This window comes from Malus domestica, chromosome 09 (genome assembly GCF_042453785.1).
Source record: "Malus domestica chromosome 09, GDT2T_hap1".
Classification (NCBI taxonomy): Eukaryota; Viridiplantae; Streptophyta; class Magnoliopsida; order Rosales; family Rosaceae; genus Malus; species Malus domestica.
The window spans coordinates 20,242,343-20,265,660 of record NC_091669.1 but is presented as its reverse complement, the minus strand read 5'-3'; the positions used below and the strand labels follow the sequence as shown (position 1 = coordinate 20,265,660).

The following is a 23,318-nucleotide window of genomic DNA, read 5'->3' as shown; positions in this document are numbered from 1 at the left end:
TTTCTTTACATGCTGAGACAACACAGACATACCATAGATGCTGACGAAAGTCTAGTCTCTTTGAAAAGGAACTTTAATGTAATGAGTGTTTTAACTTGTTTCCCAATTTTGTGTTCTTAAATGCTTCCTTGAAAACGATCCTCACTCTGGTGGTCCCTTTTGCTTTCCTGGTTTCTCTATTTTATAGAAATGCATCCCGTTAATGTACGAGTCTCTGAGCTCGAAAGATCATACTCCTTTACTTTTGGGTTCTGTTCGTAAAAATACTTTTAGATGCTTTGTTTGATTTAACCCACATTTACTTTGGTTGAAAATGCACAGATGAAGACCAAGCTGAAAGAAAAGGAAGCTTCTTTTCATTGGGGAAGAGCTATGAATCTAAGTTACTAGGTGAACAGGAAGAATGGAGCAAGCAACTTACAAAGGCAAACAAAGAGCAAAATTCTTTAACAAGCGAACTGAGTTTGGTAAAAAGTACAATTGCAAGCTTAGGAAAGGAGTTACATGGTGAAAAGAAATTGATTGAGGAGCTTAAAATTCAAATTGACATTATTAAAACCAAAGCAGTCTTGCTAGTGATTAGCTGGGAATCAGAATGAATTGCGAGCTTTTTCACTGCCAAGTCTTTTGCCATTCGGAAGCCTGCTAATAGGGTATCGTATTCTGCTTTGTTGTTGGATACTTTGAAACCTAGACATCGAATTGTCTGGATGACAAGGACTACGCCTGCTCTTAAACCTTTGTAATTGGATGCGATGTGGACATGCAAATACCAAAAGTCTCCATAGGGTGGAGCAGGCGCGGCTAGGGCGCGCTCTGCTACCTTCGGGGAGTCGTTGGGCCGCTCTGTTGCGTCATGAATGCGTGGTAGGGAGCCATGGAGCTAGAGCCATATTACATGCAGCAGAGGATGCTCAAATGCTGGTATTGGACCATTTTAGAGTTGAATTATAAAGCAAGGGTCGGCTGGGACCGTGTGACACATAGTAGGAAGTGGTGTTGAACTACCGGTACATGTTGCTCTATGTAGAATCTTTTAGGGCGACAAAGACAAAACTTGCTTTCGAGTGTGTCCTTCCAATGTTCGTTTGCCCTTGGTGCGTCTTTTGGGTCGAGTTGTTGAGTTCATCAAAAAACTTTGCATTCGCCAAGGTCTTACGCTTTTATCGTTGCGTGTCTGGATTAGGCGAAATACTGCGTCATAAGGATGACTGCATGCGTTTGAAGGTAAAACTTGAGCTTCCAAGTTACAACAACTATCGTCAAAGTTATCTTTTGAATTTTTAATAACATCGAGGAGAGCTTTTGAACTGTAGAATACAGGTAGTTGGGCCCCCAGCTCTTCTCACATGATGGTAGGGCTTAATGCTGCTTTAGATACCGTCAAACATGCGAATAAGTCCACCGCTGCTTCCGGTTTGGATAGTAGGGAGGTGATGTCGGGTACTTCTTCAAGTCCTTGAATGTGCATTGGCGAGCCTCGTCCCAAAGTGCATGCTTCTCTGCCAGAGCGAAAGAGTCTGCCAGAGTTAAATCTTCTTTCATGATCAATTTTCCGAATAGCAGGTGGTCTGCTAGAAGTCCTTTTTGGAAGGCTGTTATAACTATTAAGTTGTTGCATCCGACTATCCTTGCTTTCACTGCTTTGAACCTCCTTACATAGTTGCAAAACGACTTCTTTGGGTTCTTCTTGACGTGGAACAAATGGTCGGACTTCTTTTTTATTGAGCGATAGGATGAATATTCTTTGGTGAAAACCAAAGAAAATTCGTCGAAATTCCAAATGGATTGTGGCGGCAGGGTGTAGAACCAATCTTGTGCTTCACATTGTAGAGTGGTGGCGAATATCTTGCATATGAGATCATCGTTGTTTCGATAGAGGATCATTGTGCTTCGGTAGTGCTTTAAGTGTCTCTCCGGGTCTTCATCCCCTTTGAAAGATGTGAAATGTGGCATGCTGAACTCGTGTAAAGGCTCTGCCTGGTCGATCTCATCGGTGAAAAGTAACCTGCTTATGTTGGTCATTTTCCGTCGTAGTGCCTCATCGATGATCTTGTTGCATTGGAAATTGCGCAATCGCTTGGTCAAGAGTCTCTCTACTTTTTCCTGAATTTGCCTTTGTTGAGGTAATGGAGCTCTCGGCTGCCCCCAACAGTGACTTGTTGGTCTAGGCTACTTTTCCATATGTTGGCTCGTCTATGCCACGAATGTGATGCGTGTAGCGCGTTCCTAGCAGGCGAGCGAGTTCTTCACAGACTGCCGGTTAAACTTGAGCCGAATTGAGTGACTGCTTCTCTCAATTTGTCGTGCTGCCTACTCCGATGTGAGGTGGAGGATACTCCTTGCGGACTTAGCCGCGAATGAACACTTCGCCTGGAAAGTTGCTCATGTTGACTATTGGAGTGTGACCCCAACTGTGAATGTATGCTCGTTTGTGGGCTTAGTCGAAAGTGCACGCTCATTCGCGCTCTAAGACGGAAGTATACGCTATCTCGGAGGCCCAATCAGGAGTGTACACTGCCTGAACGCTTGGTTAGTGGCTGGTCAAGTGGCTGCTTGCCGAGACGCTGCTGCAAAGGTTCTTTGTCTGCCCTTGTCCTACTTCAGGACACCTCGTGTGGGACACTTTGCATCTCGATGCGCTGTAAGAGTTGGTTCACCAAAGTTGTCTGCTGTGAGAGGGCGTTCGTCAACTCTATGACTTGTCAAGACAAGTGTTGTTCTCCATTTGGGTTGGAATAGCTTGGAAGGAATGCATCTTCTTGAGCAGTGGAAGTGTGGTAGACTCCAAGCGCGAGATTTGAGTTGGGAAATGCCAAATCCGCAGAAAAATGTGGTGAAAATGCTCTTGGTTTGATCGTCAATCTGGAAATTCGGAGCCAGGATAGTTGAACTAATCTTGGATCAATTTAGGCTGCTTGGAATGCCACGAAAGTGGGCTGCTCGGAGAGAGAGGCTGGGCTATGAGAGTGGGCTGCTCGACGGAAACATGTTGCTCGGAGTGTGATGCACACGGGTGCAAGGCTTTGGTTTAGCTTGGCAACGCGTTAAGTTCGCATTGGGCTTGAAGTGACATGGCTTGGGCAGTGACCTTTGTGTCTTGAGCCTTGGATGGCACGGCTCGGGCAGTGGTAGCGGTGCCATGGACCTCACCATGGGTAGTGGTGACCGTGGTGGCCACCGCGGTGGTTGCCATGGTGGAGCCCCGTAGCGATGGTGCCGCTCCTATGATCACACTTAGCCTCGTGGATTGTCGTGGTCCCATTTCTTGAATATTGGAATTTTCACTTATGGAATTTTCTAAAATTCTAGCCATTGTATTTCTCTTTTACGTTTTATCAAAGAATCTTTGCAAATAAAAATTTCTAATAATAAGAACGTACAAAAAATCTACAAATGGACAAGAAAATAGAAAAACCTTTTGATGCATGAGTCTTTTACGAGTGTGTGACTCTTCTCTCAATCAAAGCACCATTTTGTGGATGCAAATTTCTTCCTCCTTGATCTTGGACAAAATTGCACCTACAAAACAATTAACACATTTAGTTAAGGCCAAAAGCCTCACGCGCCCACGATGAATGGGGGGGCTTTGGCCGAAGAACCTCTGATGCCAAAGTTAGAATTTAGAGAGAAAAGTGTTTAAAGAGTTTTTGGAGTTTTGCAAGAGTGTGTACTTAGCTTTTTAGAGAAAATGGGGTTCAATATATAGAGCATGGCCGGCTCTCTTGGGAGAGAGAATGGCCGGCCTTTTGGGTAATTTTTTAGTGTAATGGGTGATTTATTTGGCAATTAACACAATTTATAAGGTATGTTTTGAAGGTTATGAAATAATTACCCTGTGGACAATATAGGATGAGGATGGATGAAATAACTTTGGATTTGTTACCTATTTTCGGCACTCTTGGCTTGATTGACCAATGATTGTCCACTGCTCGCGCGTAGGAAATACAGTGTGCCTTGAGGGTAATTTTGTCCTCTTTTGTCCAAAAATCCACGTGTTGCCTTGTGATTATTTTTGGCTCCACATCTATCACTGTTACTCCAAGACGTGGTGGTAGGAGGAAAAAGGCTGCCGAGTAAAGATAGTGAACTATTTTAATTGTGGTAATCTTCTTTTCCCGATTATTTTGAGTCTTCCTGTACCATCATCCTTTGAAGCCAGTTGTTCTTCGGCTCTCTTCCTCTTGGACTTAAAAAAATTTCCCCTATATCAAATGCATTATACAAGTAGGACGTTGAGGGACTAGTGAAAATGATTTTTATGTAACACAGATCTTGAGTCCGAATGTGATTCCCTTTTACACACATTTACATTTGGGTTCTATTCATAAAAATACTTTTAGATACTTTGTTTGATTTAACCCACATTTACTTTGGTTAAAAATGCATAGATGAAGACCAAGCTGAAAGAAAAGGAAGCTTCTATTGTTTCATTGGGGAAGAGCTATGAATCTCAGTTACTAGGTGAACAAGAAGAATGGAGCAAGCAACTTGCAAAGGCAAAGGAAGAGCAAAATTCTTTAACAAGCGAACTGAGTTTGGCAAAAAGTACAATTGCAAGCTTAGGAAAGGAGTTAAATGGTGAAAAGAAATTGATTGAGGAGCTTAAAATTCAAATTGACAGTATTAAAACCAACCTTTCAAAGGCCGGAGAAGAAAAGGTAGTACTTGAAGAGAATTTGAAGGAAAAGCAAAACTCAATTGAAGTCCTACAGGGGATGATTGATTAGCTTAATTCAGAAATCAAGGATACAGAAAACAATGTCTGAAGTCTTGGCTATTCCTTGCCGAAAAAGATTTGGAGTTGAGGGACTTGAAAGCTACCTACAATCAAATGATGGATGAACTAACCAATGCACTTTCAGATAGTCAAATGTTGAAAGATGAACTCTTGAAAAATCAAAAGGAATTAGAATTGAAGAATTCCTCTCTCGATGAACTGAATGCAACAGTTAGTTCTTTAACTTCTGAATTAGATGATTCGAAGAGGGAGTTTCATCTATTCAGGAGGAATACAATAATCTGAAAACATCCTCCTGTAGAAAGGCGGATTTGGATGCTAAGCTTTTGGGAGAAAGGGAAGAGAAATTTCAACAGCTAAAGGAAAAGCTTGAACTTGCTCTGAGTGACACAAGTAGAAACAAAGAATTAATTGCTAATTTGACCCGAGAGAATGAAAACTTAAAGGAACTTCTGGATAGAGAATTGAAAATTGAAACGAATTTGAAACATGAACTCTAGAGCACTCAAGAAGCTCTTGCAAAATCAAGAAGTTAAGCTTCCAATATGGAAAATCAATTAAAATAGTCAAAAACTTTGTACACGAAACTTGAAGCTGAGATCTCTAGGGTTCGGGCCGAGTTTACTGGAGTTAGGGAATCACTACAGAGGACCCTTGATGAGGCTATGTTAAGTGGTGATGCGGTTGCTGGTGAGCTTTCTGCAGCAAAAGAACTTCTGAAGAAGACAAATTGTTGGAAATTTTGAGTAGAATTTCATTGTCCCACATTGCTCACCACCACAAGGTTTCCTTACTTTATAAGGCTTTGTCCCTTATAGAAAGTGATTGGAGTGATGGACCTTGGAGAATAAAATTGGGCTCACCCTTGGAGTTGGGCTTTGGATGTGCTTTAATTATCAATTAATTATAAATTAATTATAATTCGTCAAAAGACCTTGTAAATAATTAGCAACCACCGGAAGAGGCTGAAGAGCTTGTCACTCTTACTCCAAGACGTGGTGGTAGGAGGAAAAAGGTTGCCGAGTAAAGATAGTGAACTATTTTAATTGCGGTAATCTTCTTTTCCGATTATTTTGAGTCTTCCTATACCATCATCCTTTGAAGCCAGTTGTTCTTTGGCTCTCTTCCTCTTGGACTTCAAAAATTTTCCCCGATATCAAATGCATTATACAAGTAGGACGTTGAGGGAGTAGTGAAAATGATTTGTATGTAACACAGATCTTGAGTCCGAATGTGATTCCCTTGTACACACATGTTCAGTGTATAGTATCGATCGTGGAGTTCAGTGGATTTATAGAAGATTCAATATTCAATATGTTCTTACAAGTTTCTGCATCTCTACTTGAGTATCTGTATGAATAGATTGTACTTGAGGACGAGGTTCTTGGATTATCCGTGTTTAACTTGAAAATCCCTACACAACCCTACTCATCCAATGCACGATTGTTTCTTTTCGTATTTCCTAATTTGACATTGTTGGAAATAAATGTATCAGTACTCCGGCACCAATTCAAATTCTTCATGCAGTCAGTCAGTGACTGCACAGCACACTCAGAAAAAGAATTGTAGTCTAATTCACTCATGTCTCCGATTGTCCGTTCTATTAAAGTCCTACATTTATGCTTAGACCAGGCAGCTCAATGCCTCAAACCCCAGAAAATTTACAAACTGTTTCTGCTGCATTGTGATTGTGGAGATACGGAATTAAAATCCAATGGAAATAATTACATCCACAAATTGAACCATGTGAGAATAAAGTGGGTGGTGAATAAACTGAACATGCAGCTGCTATTTCCGTGAAACAAAAAATTAAGAATATCTACAAATGAAGTATTGGTGGGAGGCAAACCCGCGACCTTTTGATCCGAAGTCAAACGCGCTAATCCACTGCGCTATGCGGTCTTCTCTTCACTTGGTAACTCGTTTTTCTAATTTTTACTACAATCTGGTTCTAGTTTAAAAAAGATTTTACTTAATTGATTAATCAAATGAAAACACATGTATAAACTAAACATTATGCCACCATACTTATTTAAGTTATTATACATTTTTTCATGGGAGTTTCGTTCCCACTTCAGGATTATCTCTTGTAAAACCATATAATTCAATTTCTCTAACTTTATTCTGTTGAGGTTAGAAACAAAACTAAGCACCCAAAATAAAATCATACAAGGGGTAGAAGTGATGGACGTCTTTCTTAGAACATCTCCAATGGAATGGAAAAGTTTCTATAATATAATCTTCAATTTGAGGACTATATAATAAGAAACTCTAAATTAAATTTGGACCGTTTATTTATAATAGAAAAAAAAGGGAGCTCTATATAGAGAGACAATACTATATTTCAAGAAACTCTACTAGTTTTTAAGCATGTCAAGGAGAAACAAAAATATAAAAAACAACTAAAGCCCATCCCAAAAACATGGAAACAATGTTTTAAAATATCAGTCATACCCTTAAAGCTTTAGGGCTAATAATATAACTCAGCCTTCATCACTCCAACAAAATTAATGTGCCATAAGCTTAATGACACACCCCGATTCAAGAATCAAGGTGTGATGGCCGTCACGTGAGCGTGACGTAACCAAAAGTGCGATGCGGAAGCAAAAGTTATGAGAAATACGAAGGAATAAAAACCAACTACTAGCAGTAATATCCAACTAGCACGCTAGAGTGAGTTTAAGTGTGCAGTACACAATTTCAGAGCATAAATACTAGGTGCAGTCAAGTAGGACTATAATTAAATTACAACACCCGCAGGTGAGTCCTACATGTAGGAAGTCTGTCAGAATGCCGAAGAAAACCTCGTGAGCCACCAACTGCTAACTAGAACCTGGAGGGGCGCAAAACAAAATTGAGTGGGTCAGTAAAACCAAAGTTTTCCAAAACATTTCATTTAAAACATTTCTAACCCCTCACTGTAAAACCTGTATACTTTCCCAGAAAATAACATAATAGCATAATATTTGTTCAAATCTCTCAAAACATTAATCTTTACCAAAATCCAGCAAGTATGCCATGCAATAATGTCAATGACAGAATATGGATGCATCAATATAACAGGTGATATAATGAAACAACCGGAGACCCCGCAGTTGGTCCTGTATGGTTCATTCTATAGCTCAATATCCAACCCAGCCGGAATCACCACGGTGACCTGTACGGCACTACTCTGCACATAAATCGGAACTACCTAAAGTAGTCTATACGATAAGAACGGTGTAAGAATACGCTCTAGTGCTTCTCTCTTCAATCATCTGCGCGCATAATCTAAGGTCACCTACTAGTCGGAACCACCTCTAGTGATCTATACGACTAGCATGTCGGAACCCTCACATGGTCTATACGACATGCACCTACTTGGATCCAAGGTGAGCGTGTGGTGCGGTGAATAATATAAGCACTAACACCAAGGGTGTAGGTTATGAGCTCTCAATGCAATTCACATCATCAATGATTCACATGAATAACATAATACTCACATGTGCGTCAACAGCACCAATTCACATATATATATGCATCAATTATCAATTCATATTTCTCATAATATGCATGCATGGCATTTTAAAACATACTTCATTTAAACTCAATTTCTGGGAAAAATATCAATAGTATATAGGTATAAACAGAAATACTGCCCACTCACTGGTAAGTTGATGGGTCATAACCCCCGTGACGTCCCTGGATGCGCTCGTCCTTGGGATAAGTGTCACCTATATGCGAAACAACTATAAAAACGTTAATTGAAGCACATAACCGATAATTCGTAATAACTTCTCATACGGTGCTTAAATTGGGTATATGAATATACCACATCAACCTACTCGACGTCATGGACGTCAAGAAATTTTTAGAAAAATTTTCTGAGGCTGCACACGCCCCCACGCGCCTGGACAGGCACGGGTCCACGCGCCTCCCACGCGCGTCTCCTACCTCGAGCTCGCCGGACTGGTTTTTCCGGTGGCCGGAAAACTTGAGATTTTTCAATCTCCTTGTTCTCCGTCATTTCTCAACCATTTTCTTCGTATTTTATATCAAAATGAAGCCCTAAGCATGTAGTTTCACGTTACACTACTTTAAGGCTCTAAAAACTACAAAATCTCACCGAGAAATTCCAAGAAAACCGGCCAATTTCGAACTCAATGATCCCGACGTCCAAAACCTTCAAACGAAGCACTCCGAGCTTCCTTGGGACCTCACTAAGCTCACTATAAGCTTAGAATTCCCTGAAAATCAACATATCACGAATGCATGAACAGTGACATAAAACTGGGGTTCAGGTTTCACGTGATTTCGAAGGTTTCTCGTTCTAAAACTAGTACCAAACGACTCAGGAGATCGAAAGGATGAAGAACCTTACCTTTTTGGCGTCGATCCGCGATGTTTAGAGGGAATTTGGTCTCGTCCGTACGGTTTCGAGAGGGAGAAAGTGATTGAAACGGAGAGGAGAGAGAGAGAGCACGGGGGAAAAGGAAAGGGGAGTCCTGTGTGTGTGTTGTGTAGTCCACCCAAAAACAAGTCACAATATCATTCACTAACCACACAAATTTACAACCCAATTTTAATCCAACTTAAATTATTTTCCAAAAGCTTATGAAATATGTGTATTTAGTCCAAATAATATGCCACACACACACATACCTTAATACCCGTCAAGGGTAATTCCATCATTTCACGTCCCCGATATAAAGAATCCCGGGACGGGCTGTGACAATTAACCCATCTTCGACTATTTTTGCAAAATCAGTTTTGAAACTATATGCAGAATTAGTTTGTATCATTATTACTAAAATTAGTCCAACCCATCCTCAGTTATTTTTGCAGAATCAGTTCAATCATTCATCGACCATTTTTGTGAATTCAACATGCCATCAACCATTTTTGCATAATTAGTTCAACCCATTTTCGACTGTTTTTGTAGAATCAGTTCAACCCTTCCTCCTACAATTCAACCTATCCTTGACCATTTTTGCAGAATCAGTTCAACTCGTCCTCGACCTTTTTTGCAGAATCAGTTCAACCCATCCTCGACCATTTTTGCTAAATTAGTTCAACCCGTCCTCTACCATTTTTACATAATCAGTTCAATGTTTTGCAGAATCAGTTCATCCCATCATCGACCGCTTTTGCAGAATCAGTTCAACTTGTCCTCAACCATTTTTGCTGAATCAGTTCAACGTTTCTACAGAATCAGTTCAACCCATCCTCAACCATTTTTGCAGAATCAATTCAACCCGTCATCGACATTTTTTTAGAATCACTACCCATCTTCGACCATTTTTGCAGCAGTTCAACCCGTCCTCGACCATTTTTGTAGAATCAGTTCAATCCATCTACGATAAATGACAATCTTAACAAAACTTCACTAATTCATCTTTTGGTTTATTAAGTCGTAGGTGTGTTCGATAAATTTTCATTTGCAAAATCCAGTTCTTGTACTTTTTTTTTTCATTTTACAAATTCGAATTTTTGATAGAATTTTTTTTCGTTAACAGAGATTGAAATAAAACAGTAGAATTTTTTGGGAGAGAAGCAAGGCAAAGGTCTTCTAATTCAAAATTTGTTTGATTTGAAACTCATCTTAAATTGGTCAATGGAAGGTTATCTATGATAAATCGTGTTTGATTTGAATATCATATACTATAAAGCAGCAAGAACATCCTTCAATCCAATTTCAAGGCACATTTAACTTGAAAAGGAAAAAAAGAAGGGAATTATACCCATCTAACAAATAAGTAAAACTAGATGGGAACTATAATTGTCCAACTAGGAATGGGAATGGGATGGTAAATTGGGTAGAGGTCGTAGACCCACAAGTTCATTCATTCATTTGAATAATTAAATTGAATAATTAAATGGAACCAATATTTCTTGAAGAGAGAAAAGAGCAACGGTTGAAGAGATATAAGTGTGAAAAAGACTTTTTCACTATAAAGGGTAATTTTGTAACTTACACTCTAGAGAAAAAAAAAGAGGCAATGATATCATTTTTCACATGTATTAACTTTTATCTCTCTTTGAAATGTTTAAAAAGTGTTGTCTCAATATACAATTAAGTATTAAAAGTATACTCTATATGTAATTTTTCTTATTCTAAACTTATTTGTTAAATTATAATTTATTTGATTTAAAATATTTAAAATGAAATAAAATTAAAAATTAAAAGAAAAATTATTCTCCTTCCAACTCTCCGACCTCCTCCCTAATATTTTTACCCCCCTATCTTTTCTATATCACAAGCTTAATCATTTTTCAGATTGGAAGTGTTATTTCTTATATGTGTTATTTCTCATTGATTTGTATTTTCTGTAAAGAGAAAGGGTAATTATTTCTCATATGATTTTTCTTATGAATATTTTAAAAGAGATTGAATGAAATGTCCTTAATTGGCTAACATAAACAAACACGATGACTAAATTAGCCAAATCGAAAACACGAGACTAAATTTGCCATATAGTTATAACACATGGACCATTTTGACATTTAAGCCTTTTAATTATTTATTTGTGACGACATAGTTAGTGTTATCGTCTAGCACTGTTCTTATTAACTATATGTGATTCTTGAAAATAGTGAGTTCAATGCCAATTTATTGGATGACCCTGATCGTATAACTAGTGTATTACTTTATCCAATTTCAAGTACAAACTCCAATTAATTTTGGTTCACTCATTATCGGCAAGTTTTTGATAGGCATGCAAGGATTTTTCTCAGAGTGTTCCTTGTTTCATTTTTTTATTATAATAAAAGAGTATCGAACATTTGACCTAGTTTTATTCTAACTCATTTTCCTACCATAAAATGGTTTTTTCCTCCTTTCTCCCAATAAATAATGTATATCATGATAGAACATTTGCAATTGTAGTGATTTTGGGAGTTTATGTTAGTAAACAATCATGCTAGTTTTGTTTTGTTCATTTCCTTCTTCAGAAAAAGTAATAGTTTGACAGCATTGCCTGCTGTAATGCAGTGATAGCAAGTTTTATCATAATGAATTTTGAATTTTGCTATATTCTAAAAGCAATAGTCAAGCTCATTGAAAAGTCAGGTTGGTAGTTACTATTTACTTTGTAGGTGAACCGATGAGAAAATGCCAAGTAGGAAAATCTTCAATTCCTATCACATAAGAGATGCTTTTGCACAAAACTACCAATGTGACTAGTAAGGGAGCACCTTCTCTTTGAATTGAATACAAGCAGCACCGTTCTCAAAGAGAAACTGCAAATAATCAAGTAGTTAGTGAGCACTTCTATAAAGAATATGCACACAAAACTGCCAATGAATATGTCAAGTACATAGAGATAAGAGCGCACCAACTTTATCATGAGATACGAACAAAAGATGTAAGCCCACAAGAAAAAATTTGACATGATTAAAAGTATCACTAACATCTAGAAAACCCACGGTTAAGCCATCTCTTTATCAAACCTTGAGAAAATGACATTTTTTCCAAATTTCTGAAGTTGGCAAAAATTTCAAACCAAAAATGGGTAAAAATCAAAGGCATATTTGTCAATTTGCTTCCCGAACTTGTATAGAGCTGTCAATTCCCCTTTGAACTTTAATTTTAGCCGATTATCCCCTTGAACTTTTATAAATAGTCAATTCCCCTTGATGCTAGATTTTAAAAAATTTCATCCAACTTTCCATCTATTTTCATCACGAGACAACACATGACAACTGTATTGGGGCAATAATGAAAAATTGGATGAAAATGTTTAAAATCTAACGCTAGGGAAAAATTGACTATTTATAAAAATTTAGGGGGTGATTGCCTGAAGTTAAAGTTCTAGGGGGAAATTGGCCAATTATAAAAGTTCAGTGGGAAATGAGCTAAAATTGAAATTCTGAGAAAAAATTAACAGCTCTATACAAGTTCGGAGACAAACCGACAAAAACCCCAAATCAAAATAAGACCTGTACTCACAACTACAAGAAGCCCAAATCTGCAGGGCCCAGCCCACCCGAATACAACAGGAAGGCATCTGCACCGCAAGAAAAATAACGTACCGGGCAGTTAGGCGTGCCGCGTATAGATGCAGTGACCCTCTTTAATCCCCAATTCTTTTACTCCCCCTCTCTCTCTCTCTCTCTCTCTGCCTTCTTGTCTTTCCCTTCTTCCCATCTTAGTTTCCCCAAAAAAGACACAATTGATTGCAAATTTTTAGCAAATGTCGAGTTAAACCTCTTTAGGAAGCTTCAATTTGGCTTTCCACCCAACAAATTTCTGGGGAAGTTTGGATTTTGAGGTAAGAGCTAAGGGTTTCATTCATTTCTTGTTTTTGAAACTCTTGGAATTTGAATTTAGCTCAAGAATCTTTAAAATTTGAATCGTGGGTTTGTTTTTGTTTTTAGATTTCATGCGTTTGGAAAGATAAATTTGTGAAATTTTAACTAGAAGGTTGATGGGGTTTAGGTTTACTTCCCAATTTTGTTGACCTAACTGTGTTATATATTCTCTGATTGTGATTTTCTTTGGGCAATACGTTGTTTTGAGGAAGATTTTGATGTGGGGTTTGCTGTTTTCGTGTTTTTTTAACGAAATGCTGATTTGGAGCTAGTTTAGTTCTATGAAGGAGGAGAAGTTGTTGGTTGGATTTAGAATCCAGAGGGGAAAAAGAATAATGGGGGTGTATGGAGCTTAATCCCGAAATGGAAAAACTGGTGGTTTCGAACTAGGAACTAGAGTCTTTCTGAGTTATCTTCTTTATGGTTGTTTTGTTGTTAATCTTGAGTTCGTGTTGAAATGGATGACATCGAAAATGACGCAAGGTATCCTCCAAACCTGTATGGTGGGAATCACTAGCAGGGCTATGGTTCTTCGCAACGCCAAAAGCTTCCTGCTCGCGGTGGTGTTCCATATCCTAGGCCAATCGGTACTGACTATGCCGATGATGAGGAAAAAGATGAGACTGATGATGATGAAGAATTGGGTGAGGAAAAAGAAGATAACAATGGTCAAAATGGCTATCCTTCTGTTCATAAAGGTGTTGGGGATGATGATCACGAGGATGATAGTGATGATGAAGAGGATGATGAAGATGATGGTTAGAAGGCTAGATGATGATGATTTGAAAACTCACCCAAAGAAGCGTAAGTTAAAGAGTTTGATTTCAAGTTATGAATTTGATCCTCGTTTGCCAGCTCCTCCTCCTCTTGCCGTTGCACCCTCTGCTCCAAGACAATCAATTGGTGGTCGAAATGTGCTTACAGATTGGATTGAACGTGAGACTTTGTGTTACTAGATGCTTGGGGTGACCGGTTCCTTCAACGTGGAAAAAAGAGTCTTCGCTCTGAGGAGTGGCAAGAGGTTGCAGAGAAAGTATCAGAGGTGTCCAAGATTGAAAAGACAGACACACAATGTCGCAATCAGTTGGATAGGTTGAAGAAAAAGTACAAGAAGGAGAGGGCCAAGTTCGCAAAGTCTAGTGGTGCCACTAGTAAGTGGGTTTACTTCACAAAGATGGATATGTTTATGTCATCATTACAACAGCAAGCCGGCCTCTCTTGTGGTTTGGACTCAGGGGAGTATGTTTTCATGAACCCTAAAATGTATTTAAACCGTGCAAATGGGTTGGATGAGATGAGGGATAGTCCAGGGAATTCTGAATCAGCTGAGGGAGGGGATGACGATTCAGATGGGCTACCACCCAAGACGAGAAGGTATGGAAGGGAGAATGATGATCGGGGTTCCTTTAGATTGCTTGCTGATTCCATTCAAAAGTTCAGCGACATACATGAGAAGATTGAAAATAGTAAAAGGAAGCAAATGGTGGAACTAGAGAAGATGAGAATGGATTGCCACAGAGACTTGAACTGCATAAGAGGCAGATTATGGAGATAGCGCAGGCTGAGATAGCGAAAATATGGCAGGACGATGACGAGGAGAATGATAACTCTGCCAAAAATGCTAGCGGGTAATATCGGTATCTATCTGTAATATTAATGGATTATGTTAACTGCAAGCTGTTGTATCAATTGGGGAAGACGTTATCCCCTTTATATTTCTTTTGAGGAAATAAGTTGTTGATTTTGTATCAGATATGGTAATTAGAAATTAAATATTTCGTATTACTACTGGGATTGGGGTAATATGATAAGGGCCTATCAAATAACAATTTCGTTTTTAATTTTTAGTTATTAGTTTTCATTCGTGTTATAGATACATGGGAGAGAGAGTGACGGTGAAAAAATATGAAAGGAACGTATATGTAATGATGCGATTTCATATAACATCTTTGAGTTCTCCCTTTCACCACCTCCCTTCATCCTTTTCTGTTCTTCATTTCTCCCATCTATTTCTTTTATATCTTTAGCACAAAAAATAAAAACTAAAAACCAAATGGTCATCAAAGACGAAAATTAAGGAGTAAGTGATGTTTGAAAGGCTTGTTTTTCTAACACTCCTTGGGCAGCCGGCTACACTCCACACTTGTGAGAGCACAAAAAATTGTAAATATTTAGTTGGGAGTGTAGATAGCTCGAATACGAAAAATTGCAAATACATGGTTTGGAACGTTAGATGGCTTAATGAGGAGCATCAAAATTGCTACCCTTTTCAGCAGTAATGAGCTGAATTTGTCCAGCTCTTGGATAAGTAACATGAGGCTGTGCAGATTATGAAGCCAAACCGCAACCCTTATTCAGGTCGTAGGGTGCCATCTTTTCCAATTTCGGTACAAGAGGAAGTTCTATAACGCATCGTCTTTATAACGACCAGTAGTTTTTTCCTTTCTTTGCCAAGTTCCCAACCTCGACGATACTAAAAATCTATAGGATGCAATGCTGCTAAGCTGTCAATTAATAGGGTGTATGACCTGCGAAAGAATTAGTCACTCATGAGTGAGTTCACACTCTGCTTGTTCTTAAGAAAGTCTCCAACCATCCTAAATTCTAAACAATGATTAAAACCGGCTGTATGTAGTGCCATTAAGGAAGACTTATGAATATCATCGACCTTGCCAACCGCCTCAAGAATTGATGAGTAAGTATTGAGATCATATTCAAATCCTGTCGAATCCCTTTCATCAGCTTTGCAGCCTCTTCAAGCAAACCAGCTCAGCTTAGACGACCAAGAATAGTGTTATAAGTAACTGCATCCGGTTCAATCTTAGAATGCTTCGTTTTGGCAAACATTTCCAAAGCTTGATTTGGGCCACCCATCCTAGCCAAGCCGTTAAAAATGATATTATGTGAGTTTAGGTCGTTTTCTTCCATGACTTTAAGCAAGGAATGTGCTTCATCTATCATATCAGTCCTCATCTTTGCCGGTGAGAACGGAAATCGAAAAGCCAGTCTCAGACCTAAACCCACACTTCCACCGGGCGTCAACGAAGGCGCACTGAATGTTGCACCGACGAAGAACCTTGACGCATATATTCGTATGCCAACAAAATGCTACTATAAAATTCAAAACCTGTCCTCAAGAGCATCAATGCAAAATTCGCAGAACAAAATCGAGCAATTTTGGAGATAAGTTCAAAGATATAGGAAGAAAGAGTATCAATGACATATGTAAAACAAGATTAGAATGAAAACGAATCGGTCTCCATCCCATCATAAGGGGGGAAAGAGACCCCGAGGGCAAAACTTCTCTTCAAAAAATCCGGAATTCTAGAGACCGATTGTACCAATAATTAAAAACTGACAGACCACAAGCAGATAAAAGGCTTTACACCTAGAGGTATATCATCCATTTAGCACACCACGGGCCTCTCCCTCTCCGTCCAAACCGTGTTTTAAGGCTCAAAATGGAAGTGTATTATGCTAAAGAATCAAATGAAACGCCATAAGAACCATAGAAAGGCGGATACTCTACAGAACTACGCAGAACTTTGTGGAGCTTCTGGCTTGTCGGTTTCCATTGGTTCTGTAGTAGCCTGTGGGGCCTCATTGTCGCCATCAGCAGGATTCTCCATGGGGCCGGGATTGGCATCTGCATCTCTGCCCTGAGGTTGCTCACTTCCCTGAGGAGGTGGGGTTCGTGGAGTTTCAGGAGCAGCTGGCTTGGCTGGTGCTGGTTTGGGTTTCGTCATTATCGGTCTGCAGTACCTGTCAACAAAAGTGGATATAAGAAAAGGTTACCACTGTCAGATATCCCAAAGGCTTCCAAAAGACTTTATGAATAAGCAATAGGTTCTTGTTGTCTAAGACAACCAGTTCGTCAACTAACCAAAGAAAACAAATTTATCCATGCAAGAAATAGTACCTGTCAACTGCTTCAGCCTTCCGTCTCACATCAGCTGATAAGAGTACTGGGTTGGCATATTTGGGGAGCAGATCCTGTTGTTGCTTTTTCTCTCTTAACCAGGCCTCGGCTTCAACACACTCGTTCAATACCTAAACAACACAAAAAGAATATTGTGAGTTGAAAAGGTGGAGACTGGGGAAGGGGAAGACAGCTCATCGAGTCCCTTACCTTCTGTTTATCGGCCAGATCAATGTGTTCAAATTTTGCATCATTTGATGCTGCAGCTTCTCTGTAACTATTGACACAGTAAGCAAGTTGATCAACCACTGTTCCCCTCTCCGCATGCTCCTTGACTCGCTCTTCAATGGGGTCACCTTGCTGCAATTTGAAAAAACCACCGATGCTCAAAAGAATCAAAACCAACGACATCAAGTTGGACAAGAGAAAACAGAGAACTTCGCACCAAAACACATTAAAAAGAAGAAAATCCTCACCTTCTTCAGCTCCTCAAGTTTGGCAATGTAAACTCCTTTGGTTTCGTCTTCACCATCTTCATACAGCCAGTCCTCCACCTCCTGAAGTCTAGCAATAAACGCTTCCCTCTCAGATTCAGTGACAAATTCATGATACTTGTCATTGAGCTGGCAATACAAAAGAGAAATTTAGTAAAAAAAAAAATGGTAAAATAAAAAGGAAAATGTGTTGCGAACATACAAGCAAACTACCTTGTTTCTCATGTCATAGACGTATGCCTCGACAGCATTTTTCTTGTCTTTTGTTTCTTCCATAACACGGTCTTGTAAGGCCATTTCAAACTCCTTCTCAATTGCCTTCTGCACTTCATTTAGTGGCATCCCTCCATAAACTAACTCTGTCACAGGAATGTTTGTTTTCCTTACCTTTATCTTTTTAGCATCAGCCTGCATCGCAAAAACCAAGACATTAAGAGTACAGAACCCACAAATAGAACCAAATAAAACCACTGATAGCATTTGACCATTCCAAAACTGAATTTTTAAACAACACTCAGTACAGTCCATCATCCTTTCTCTTCTCTGTAGTGACATTAAATGTAGATTATGGGTTAAAAGATTATGATGACTTTTGCCAACCCTTCCCTATAGTTAACGTGATTGAACATGAAAAGAATGATCACGGAAAAGCTTAGCACAAGTGGACTATATCACAGCAAAGTGTAGAAAGTTAGGCATAAGTCATTCATTTCCTTAGTCCCACATATAACTGACTCAAATTGAGTAGCTAAGCACTATTGCCCCCCCCCCCAAAAAAAAAAACACAAATGTTGCGGTCCACGAAAATAACAAATGGAAAAAACACATGAATCATGACGACTGACCTTCGCATCAGTTTCCATTTGCGCAGGCTTTTCCCCGGACTCGGGAACAACATTTTCAGCACCTGGAGCATCAGCAGTGTCCTTAGCATCTTGCATGCTAACATCAGTCTCTTCGGTACTTGGGGGAGCCACATCACTGGGTGCCTCATCAGTCTCCATCTTAGCAGCCTCCTTTGTTTGCTCTTTTGTGACAGGAACCTCAATTTCTTCTTCTTCCAAAAGCTACAGCACGTGAAGAAAAACAAATAGAGTTAGAAAGATAATCAACCAAAGACATCTAGAAGCACAAAATGCTTTTAACAATCTTACAGTTGCTGAGTCTACAGACACAATCCCATGCAGATTTAGGCGAGCTTTGACCTTTAGTTTTGCTCGCTCACTTTTAACAGACGGGAAAGGACCAATCTGCACATGTATAGTGTAGTAGAATGTTAGGAAATATCTGGCAGATGACCTAATAGCGTTGACAGAAATTAGAGTGCACAAGTTTAAGATCCAATATTCACTCACCGTATATGTGCTGATTTTTGCAGGTGCCTGCAAATCACTAACATCAGCATACTGGACATCAACTGAAAAAGTGCTCGATCTGTAAAATGTAAGGGCCTTGATACTTGGGATAGGATTTCCCTTGGGGAAAACAAGGGTATTCTGGTTGTTCTCAGCTGCTCCATTCTGAGCGTCTGGACCAGAACCTTTCCAGGACAAGGAAATTGAAAATGGGAAGCTCTCATTAACCTTCATATTAAATGGGATAGCATTAGTTAATAACAAAACATAATTTTTTGCAAAAGCCAGCAGGTCAGACAATATACAGATTGGTTCAACTAATGGAAACAAATTCACCGACAAAGCAAGAGTTAAACTCACCTGAAACTCTCTAACTTTGAATGTTGGACTAAGAATTGCACATTGCAAAGCACAACCCCTGGCAACGCACTCACTTGCATTCATAGTTCGCCTAGGCTCCTTTTTGAAGAAATCTGTCAATATCTTGATTATAGCAGGAACACGAGAGCCTGAACCAACAACCTCAACTGTGTGAATGTCCTCTATTGAAAGCTGTGCATCAAGAAGGGCCTTCTCCAAAGGTCCCTTCACACGTTCCAAAATAGGAATACTAATCTGCTCAAATTCATCCCGCTTAATAATTCCCCTAACATCCTTTTCTTCCATTAAACACTCTATATTCAAAGGTACCATAGGATTTGCACTAAGCATCTTCTTCAACTTCTCACAAGCAGTACGAAGGCGAAGGCAAGCCCTTGCATTCTGTAAAACATCAATTTTGTACTCTTCCTTGAATTTTGCTGCAAAGTGGTGGAACAGTACTTCATCAAAGTCCCTACCTCCCAAAGACTGGTCAAAGGAATGAGCCAATATTTTCAGCTGCCCTTTCTTAAAACCAGCAATGCAAACTTGCATGCTAGCATGCCCAATATCAACAAAGGCAACATTCAATTGGTCATTTTCTGGTAAATCCGTCTTGTAAATACCATAAGCCAAAGCAGTTGCTGTAGTTTCATGGAACAAGCGAAGAGGGTTCAATCCAGCAATTTTTGCTGCATCCATAACAGCTCTTCTTTGGAGATCAGTGAAATACACTGGAATCCCAATACAGCAATCGACAACAGCTGCATTGAGATTCTTCTCGGCTATGATTTTCAGATCAGAAAACAGCATTCCAAGAACTTGGGTAGGTGTAAATGTCTTTGCTTCTCCCAAATAACGGGCATGAATCAATGGATATCCATCAGGCCCTTCAGAAACAGCAAAAGGCAATGACTTGATATCCCTCTGCAACACAGGATCAGAGAATTGCTTACCAATCAAGCGTTTAATCTGGGAAATTGTGTTCTTGGGGTTCATCAATGCGGAAGCAGCCCCAGCTGTCCCAATGAACCGCTGCTTCTCACCGAAACAAACAAGGGCCGGAGTTTCACGTTTGGACTCATCATTGAGCACAACGTCAATACCCCTCTGCCTGGCTACGGCTACAATGCAGCTCTCATTGCCAAAATCAAACCCCACCACGCTCATCCTTGCAGAATTTTAAGTCTGGAAAATAAATAAGACCCACATTTAGTAAACAACCGAAACTAAAATTCCAAATCAAGTAAGAACCCACATTCACTAAACAACTGAAACTGAAATTCCAAATCAAGCAAGAACCCACATACACTAAACAACTGGAACTCAATTCCAAATAAACAACACCAGTTCAAACAAAGCACAAGGGAAACTACCATTCAATCATAGAAACAACCAAAATCGGAAGATGAATATCTTCACCGTCCTCACGGTGATTACAGTATCATAAATAAATAATACAGTAGCTAAAGGAAACAGAAAAATAAGACCACAAATTAAACCTCCGCAAATCGTGGATAAAAACCCCTCTGTCCCCATTAAAATTACATAACATACAAAACAATAATGTTTAAAAAAAAAAAAAAAATTAACCAATCCTAATTGCAAATTCCAACCAACGCTAATCACCCAAGCAGTCTATAAACCCCATGATTATCTAATTACCAGAATCTGCTCAAACTAATGTAATCATATATTCACCGAATCTAGCTCAAACCCAAATATAGACACCCCAAAAGATTTAAGCAAAAAATTGAATCGAAGCAGAAAGTGAGGCAGTTCAACACTTAAAACCCCACCGAGGCTAAATCCAGGGTAAAATATCCAAATCGGGAAACAGTAAAATCTACATCAGATCTAACAACATATTCACATAGAGATCTGATCCGATGCAAAGTCTAGGGTTTTAGGGAGCGTACCGTACCGTACCTCGAGGGAGATCCACAGAGAGTCTGAGGACGCGAGGAGCGAGAGGGAGGAGAGAGAGAGAGCTTCGGTAGGGTTTCTCGAAGCCTCTGCGGGAACGCTTTTGTGGAGAAACAGAGAAGGTTGCGAGAGAGAGAGAGAGAGAGAGAGGGGGCGTGTTTTTTTTTAATGTTGGGAATTGGTGTTGGGTTTTATAGCATCCGAGGTCAAGTGGTTCTAGAGGAGTCCGGTGAGAGACTTGTTCTTCTGGAAAGATCTTTTGGACTTGCGAAATGAGTGAGAAAGAGGTAGAGTATTCTTTATATATCTGTTGTGGGAAGTGTGATGTATGCACATACTAGTACCCGATCAGACATCAGTTTTGCAGTTGAAACCAAGATGGATGCACATGGCCCCCCCACCTTAACATATATAGTAAAGCTCTCCAAGTAACTCAGATCATTAACGTTCAATTGAATACAAGGCCCCCCTCACCTGTGCAGGTTACCCTATCCTTGATAATGGCTTGATGTGAATTTAGAACGACCACAACGAAGAATATGAATGAAAAGAAAAGTGGAGAGCAGACAAGTATGTCCTGCCTACTTGGTTCTCCCTATTATCTCTATGAGTGAAAATCAACATAGATGCGAGTTGGAAATAAAACTCAAGGGTGTCAAGAGCCGGCATTATGGAAACTTCATTGCTCAAGTTTTAATTTCGTTGATAGTGTGCATGTAAACCTCATGTCATTTAATATATTCTAGAATGGGTCACACGCGCGTTGCCAGAGGTTTGAAAACTATATTAAACACTATGTTTGAAAGATGTAAAAATGGTATCACATAACATTAACATTATTGAGAACATAGAGGTTGGAAAAGGTTTATAGATGAAATGTTTAATTTGTACAATTTAAACATAAAAGGTTGAAAGCTTTTTGCCACTAGTGTAAACAAATGTTTGTACAAAGACCACCCAAGCTTAATTCTTAGATCCCTATCTACATAGCAGTTTTACCTTTGTGCAACCTTGCATTACACAAGATGGATTTCTTCGGTCTTCACGAAGTGGCAGCTCCTCCTAAGCTCTTCACCTTGTGACACCGAAATAGTGTTTTCTTTAGTCTTCACAAGATGACAGCTTTTCCTAAACTCTTCACCTTGTGGCACCGAAACCAACACACAAACTATGCATATGATGATATGACAATGATATGCAAATCTGGATTCGATGTCTATTCAGTTTCACCCGTCAAACACTTGAAAGATGAAACTGATGAGAATCCAAAACATGTCAGTTCACAGATTTGAAACTTGGAAAAACTTGACCTAAAACAAAAATCAAAATCACAAAAACAATGCTACCCTAATATGCAATGATGTGGGTATTTAGTGCATGAGTGTGATTTTGTAGTTAAGGTTTTCAAGTAAGAACACAAGAGGTAGCTCAAAGCTAAAATCAACTCTTTTCTAAAAATGTAAAACTTCTAGCCAAAACAAATGAGCATATAAAATGAATTTAAGTAAGCAATTCAAAGATAGGTTTAGAAATATTCAATGAAGAACATTACACAGAGAATATACTTGATGCTCCTAGGAGATCTGAGATGGAGATGAAAATAAAACTCTTAAAAACTTTTCCAATCTCAAAATCCCAACAACAAATGAACCCTAGAATGACTTTATAAAGATGGCTGAGTTTCAGACAAAGAGAGGGGATGAAAAGGCACGTGTGATGTGTAAAATCAATATGGAAAGATCTAGGGCTGAAAATCTATTTTTGGGAAAAAGTGTCAGATGGCCCATGTGGGCTGTCTTAATTTGTGTGCCTAGACAACTGGATAACATACAAATTTTTTTACTAGACAACTACACTAAACAAAAGGAATCTGGAAAAATAAGCTTGATATGCAAATGTATGATTCAAACATGTCGTAGTGTATAAGGCTGGTGCTTTGACAAGTTCAATCTCAATAGAAATCCCATATCAGCATTGTATCCTAACTTTAAATTATGAGCATGTGTGGTAACATTTACAATTTTTGACAAGGGAAGCCAAATAATAGATCTAGACTTCACAATCTCCCCATTTGGCTTTCCTTGACAAAATACCCCAAGCCTATAACTAATTTCACTCAACACCCACACTCAAGAGAACATCAATCAACAGAAGAAGACCAAGTAACAACCAAGTAACAACTCTTGCAAAAGAACAACTCTTGACAAGAACAAGTGAAATTCATCATGGGTAAA

The 23,318-nt window shown here is 39.1% G+C and overlaps 2 protein-coding genes and 1 long non-coding RNA gene across 5 annotated transcripts; 2 read left to right on the top strand and 1 right to left on the bottom strand.

Moving 5' to 3' along the window:
* Positions 1–4,391: 4,391 nt before the first annotated feature.
* On the top strand, positions 4,392–5,241 carry LOC139187820 (MAR-binding filament-like protein 1). The gene is made up of 2 exons (XM_070804424.1): positions 4,392–4,661; positions 5,008–5,241. The coding sequence occupies exons 1-2, from the start codon at positions 4,392–4,394 to the stop codon at positions 5,239–5,241; spliced, it is 504 nt and encodes a 167-aa protein (XP_070660525.1).
* Positions 5,242–12,766: 7,525 nt separating this feature from the next.
* LOC103426392 (uncharacterized) lies at positions 12,767–14,815 on the top strand. Its single transcript, XR_011571456.1, has 2 exons — positions 12,767–12,990; positions 13,308–14,815. It is a non-coding gene; the product is annotated as an uncharacterized lncRNA (long non-coding RNA).
* A 1,390-nt stretch (positions 14,816–16,205) lies between these two features.
* On the bottom strand, positions 16,206–21,625 carry LOC103411445 (heat shock 70 kDa protein 15-like). Of its 3 annotated transcripts, none has more exons than XM_029108385.2 (10): positions 21,088–21,625; positions 19,159–20,346; positions 18,799–19,026; positions 18,598–18,693; positions 18,289–18,510; positions 17,657–17,851; positions 17,426–17,572; positions 17,160–17,309; positions 16,950–17,080; positions 16,206–16,792 (listed from the first exon to the last, which is right to left on the bottom strand). In XM_029108385.2, the coding sequence occupies exons 2-10, from the start codon at positions 20,326–20,328 to the stop codon at positions 16,564–16,566; spliced, it is 2,568 nt and encodes an 855-aa protein (XP_028964218.2). In that variant the 5' UTR covers positions 20,329–20,346; positions 21,088–21,625; the 3' UTR covers positions 16,206–16,563. The 3 variants fall into 3 exon arrangements, with proteins under 3 accessions (XP_028964218.2, XP_028964217.2, XP_028964216.2); XM_029108384.2 differs by having other exon boundaries at positions 21,083–21,613; XM_029108383.2 differs by having other exon boundaries at positions 21,078–21,594.
* Between the last annotated feature and the right edge of the window lie 1,693 nt (positions 21,626–23,318).

Excerpts from the sequence above, each read along its gene's own strand:
- LOC103411445 (XM_029108385.2), bottom strand. The coding sequence starts at position 20,328 with ATGAGCGTGGTGGGGTTTGATTTTGGCAATGAGAGCTGCATTGTAGCC. Across the intron at positions 17,310-17,425 it reads AACTTGAGGAGCTGAAGAAG|CAAGGTGACCCCATTGAAGA; the intron begins GTGAGGATTTTC and ends TTCAAATTGCAG. Across the intron at positions 17,081-17,159 it reads ATCTGGCCGATAAACAGAAG|GTATTGAACGAGTGTGTTGA; the intron begins GTAAGGGACTCG and ends TGTGTTGTTTAG.
- LOC139187820 (XM_070804424.1), top strand. The coding sequence starts at position 4,392 with ATGAAGACCAAGCTGAAAGAAAAGGAAGCTTCTATTGTTTCATTGGGG. Across the intron at positions 4,662-5,007 it reads CAAAGGCCGGAGAAGAAAAG|GAGGAATACAATAATCTGAA; the intron begins GTAGTACTTGAA and ends TCATCTATTCAG.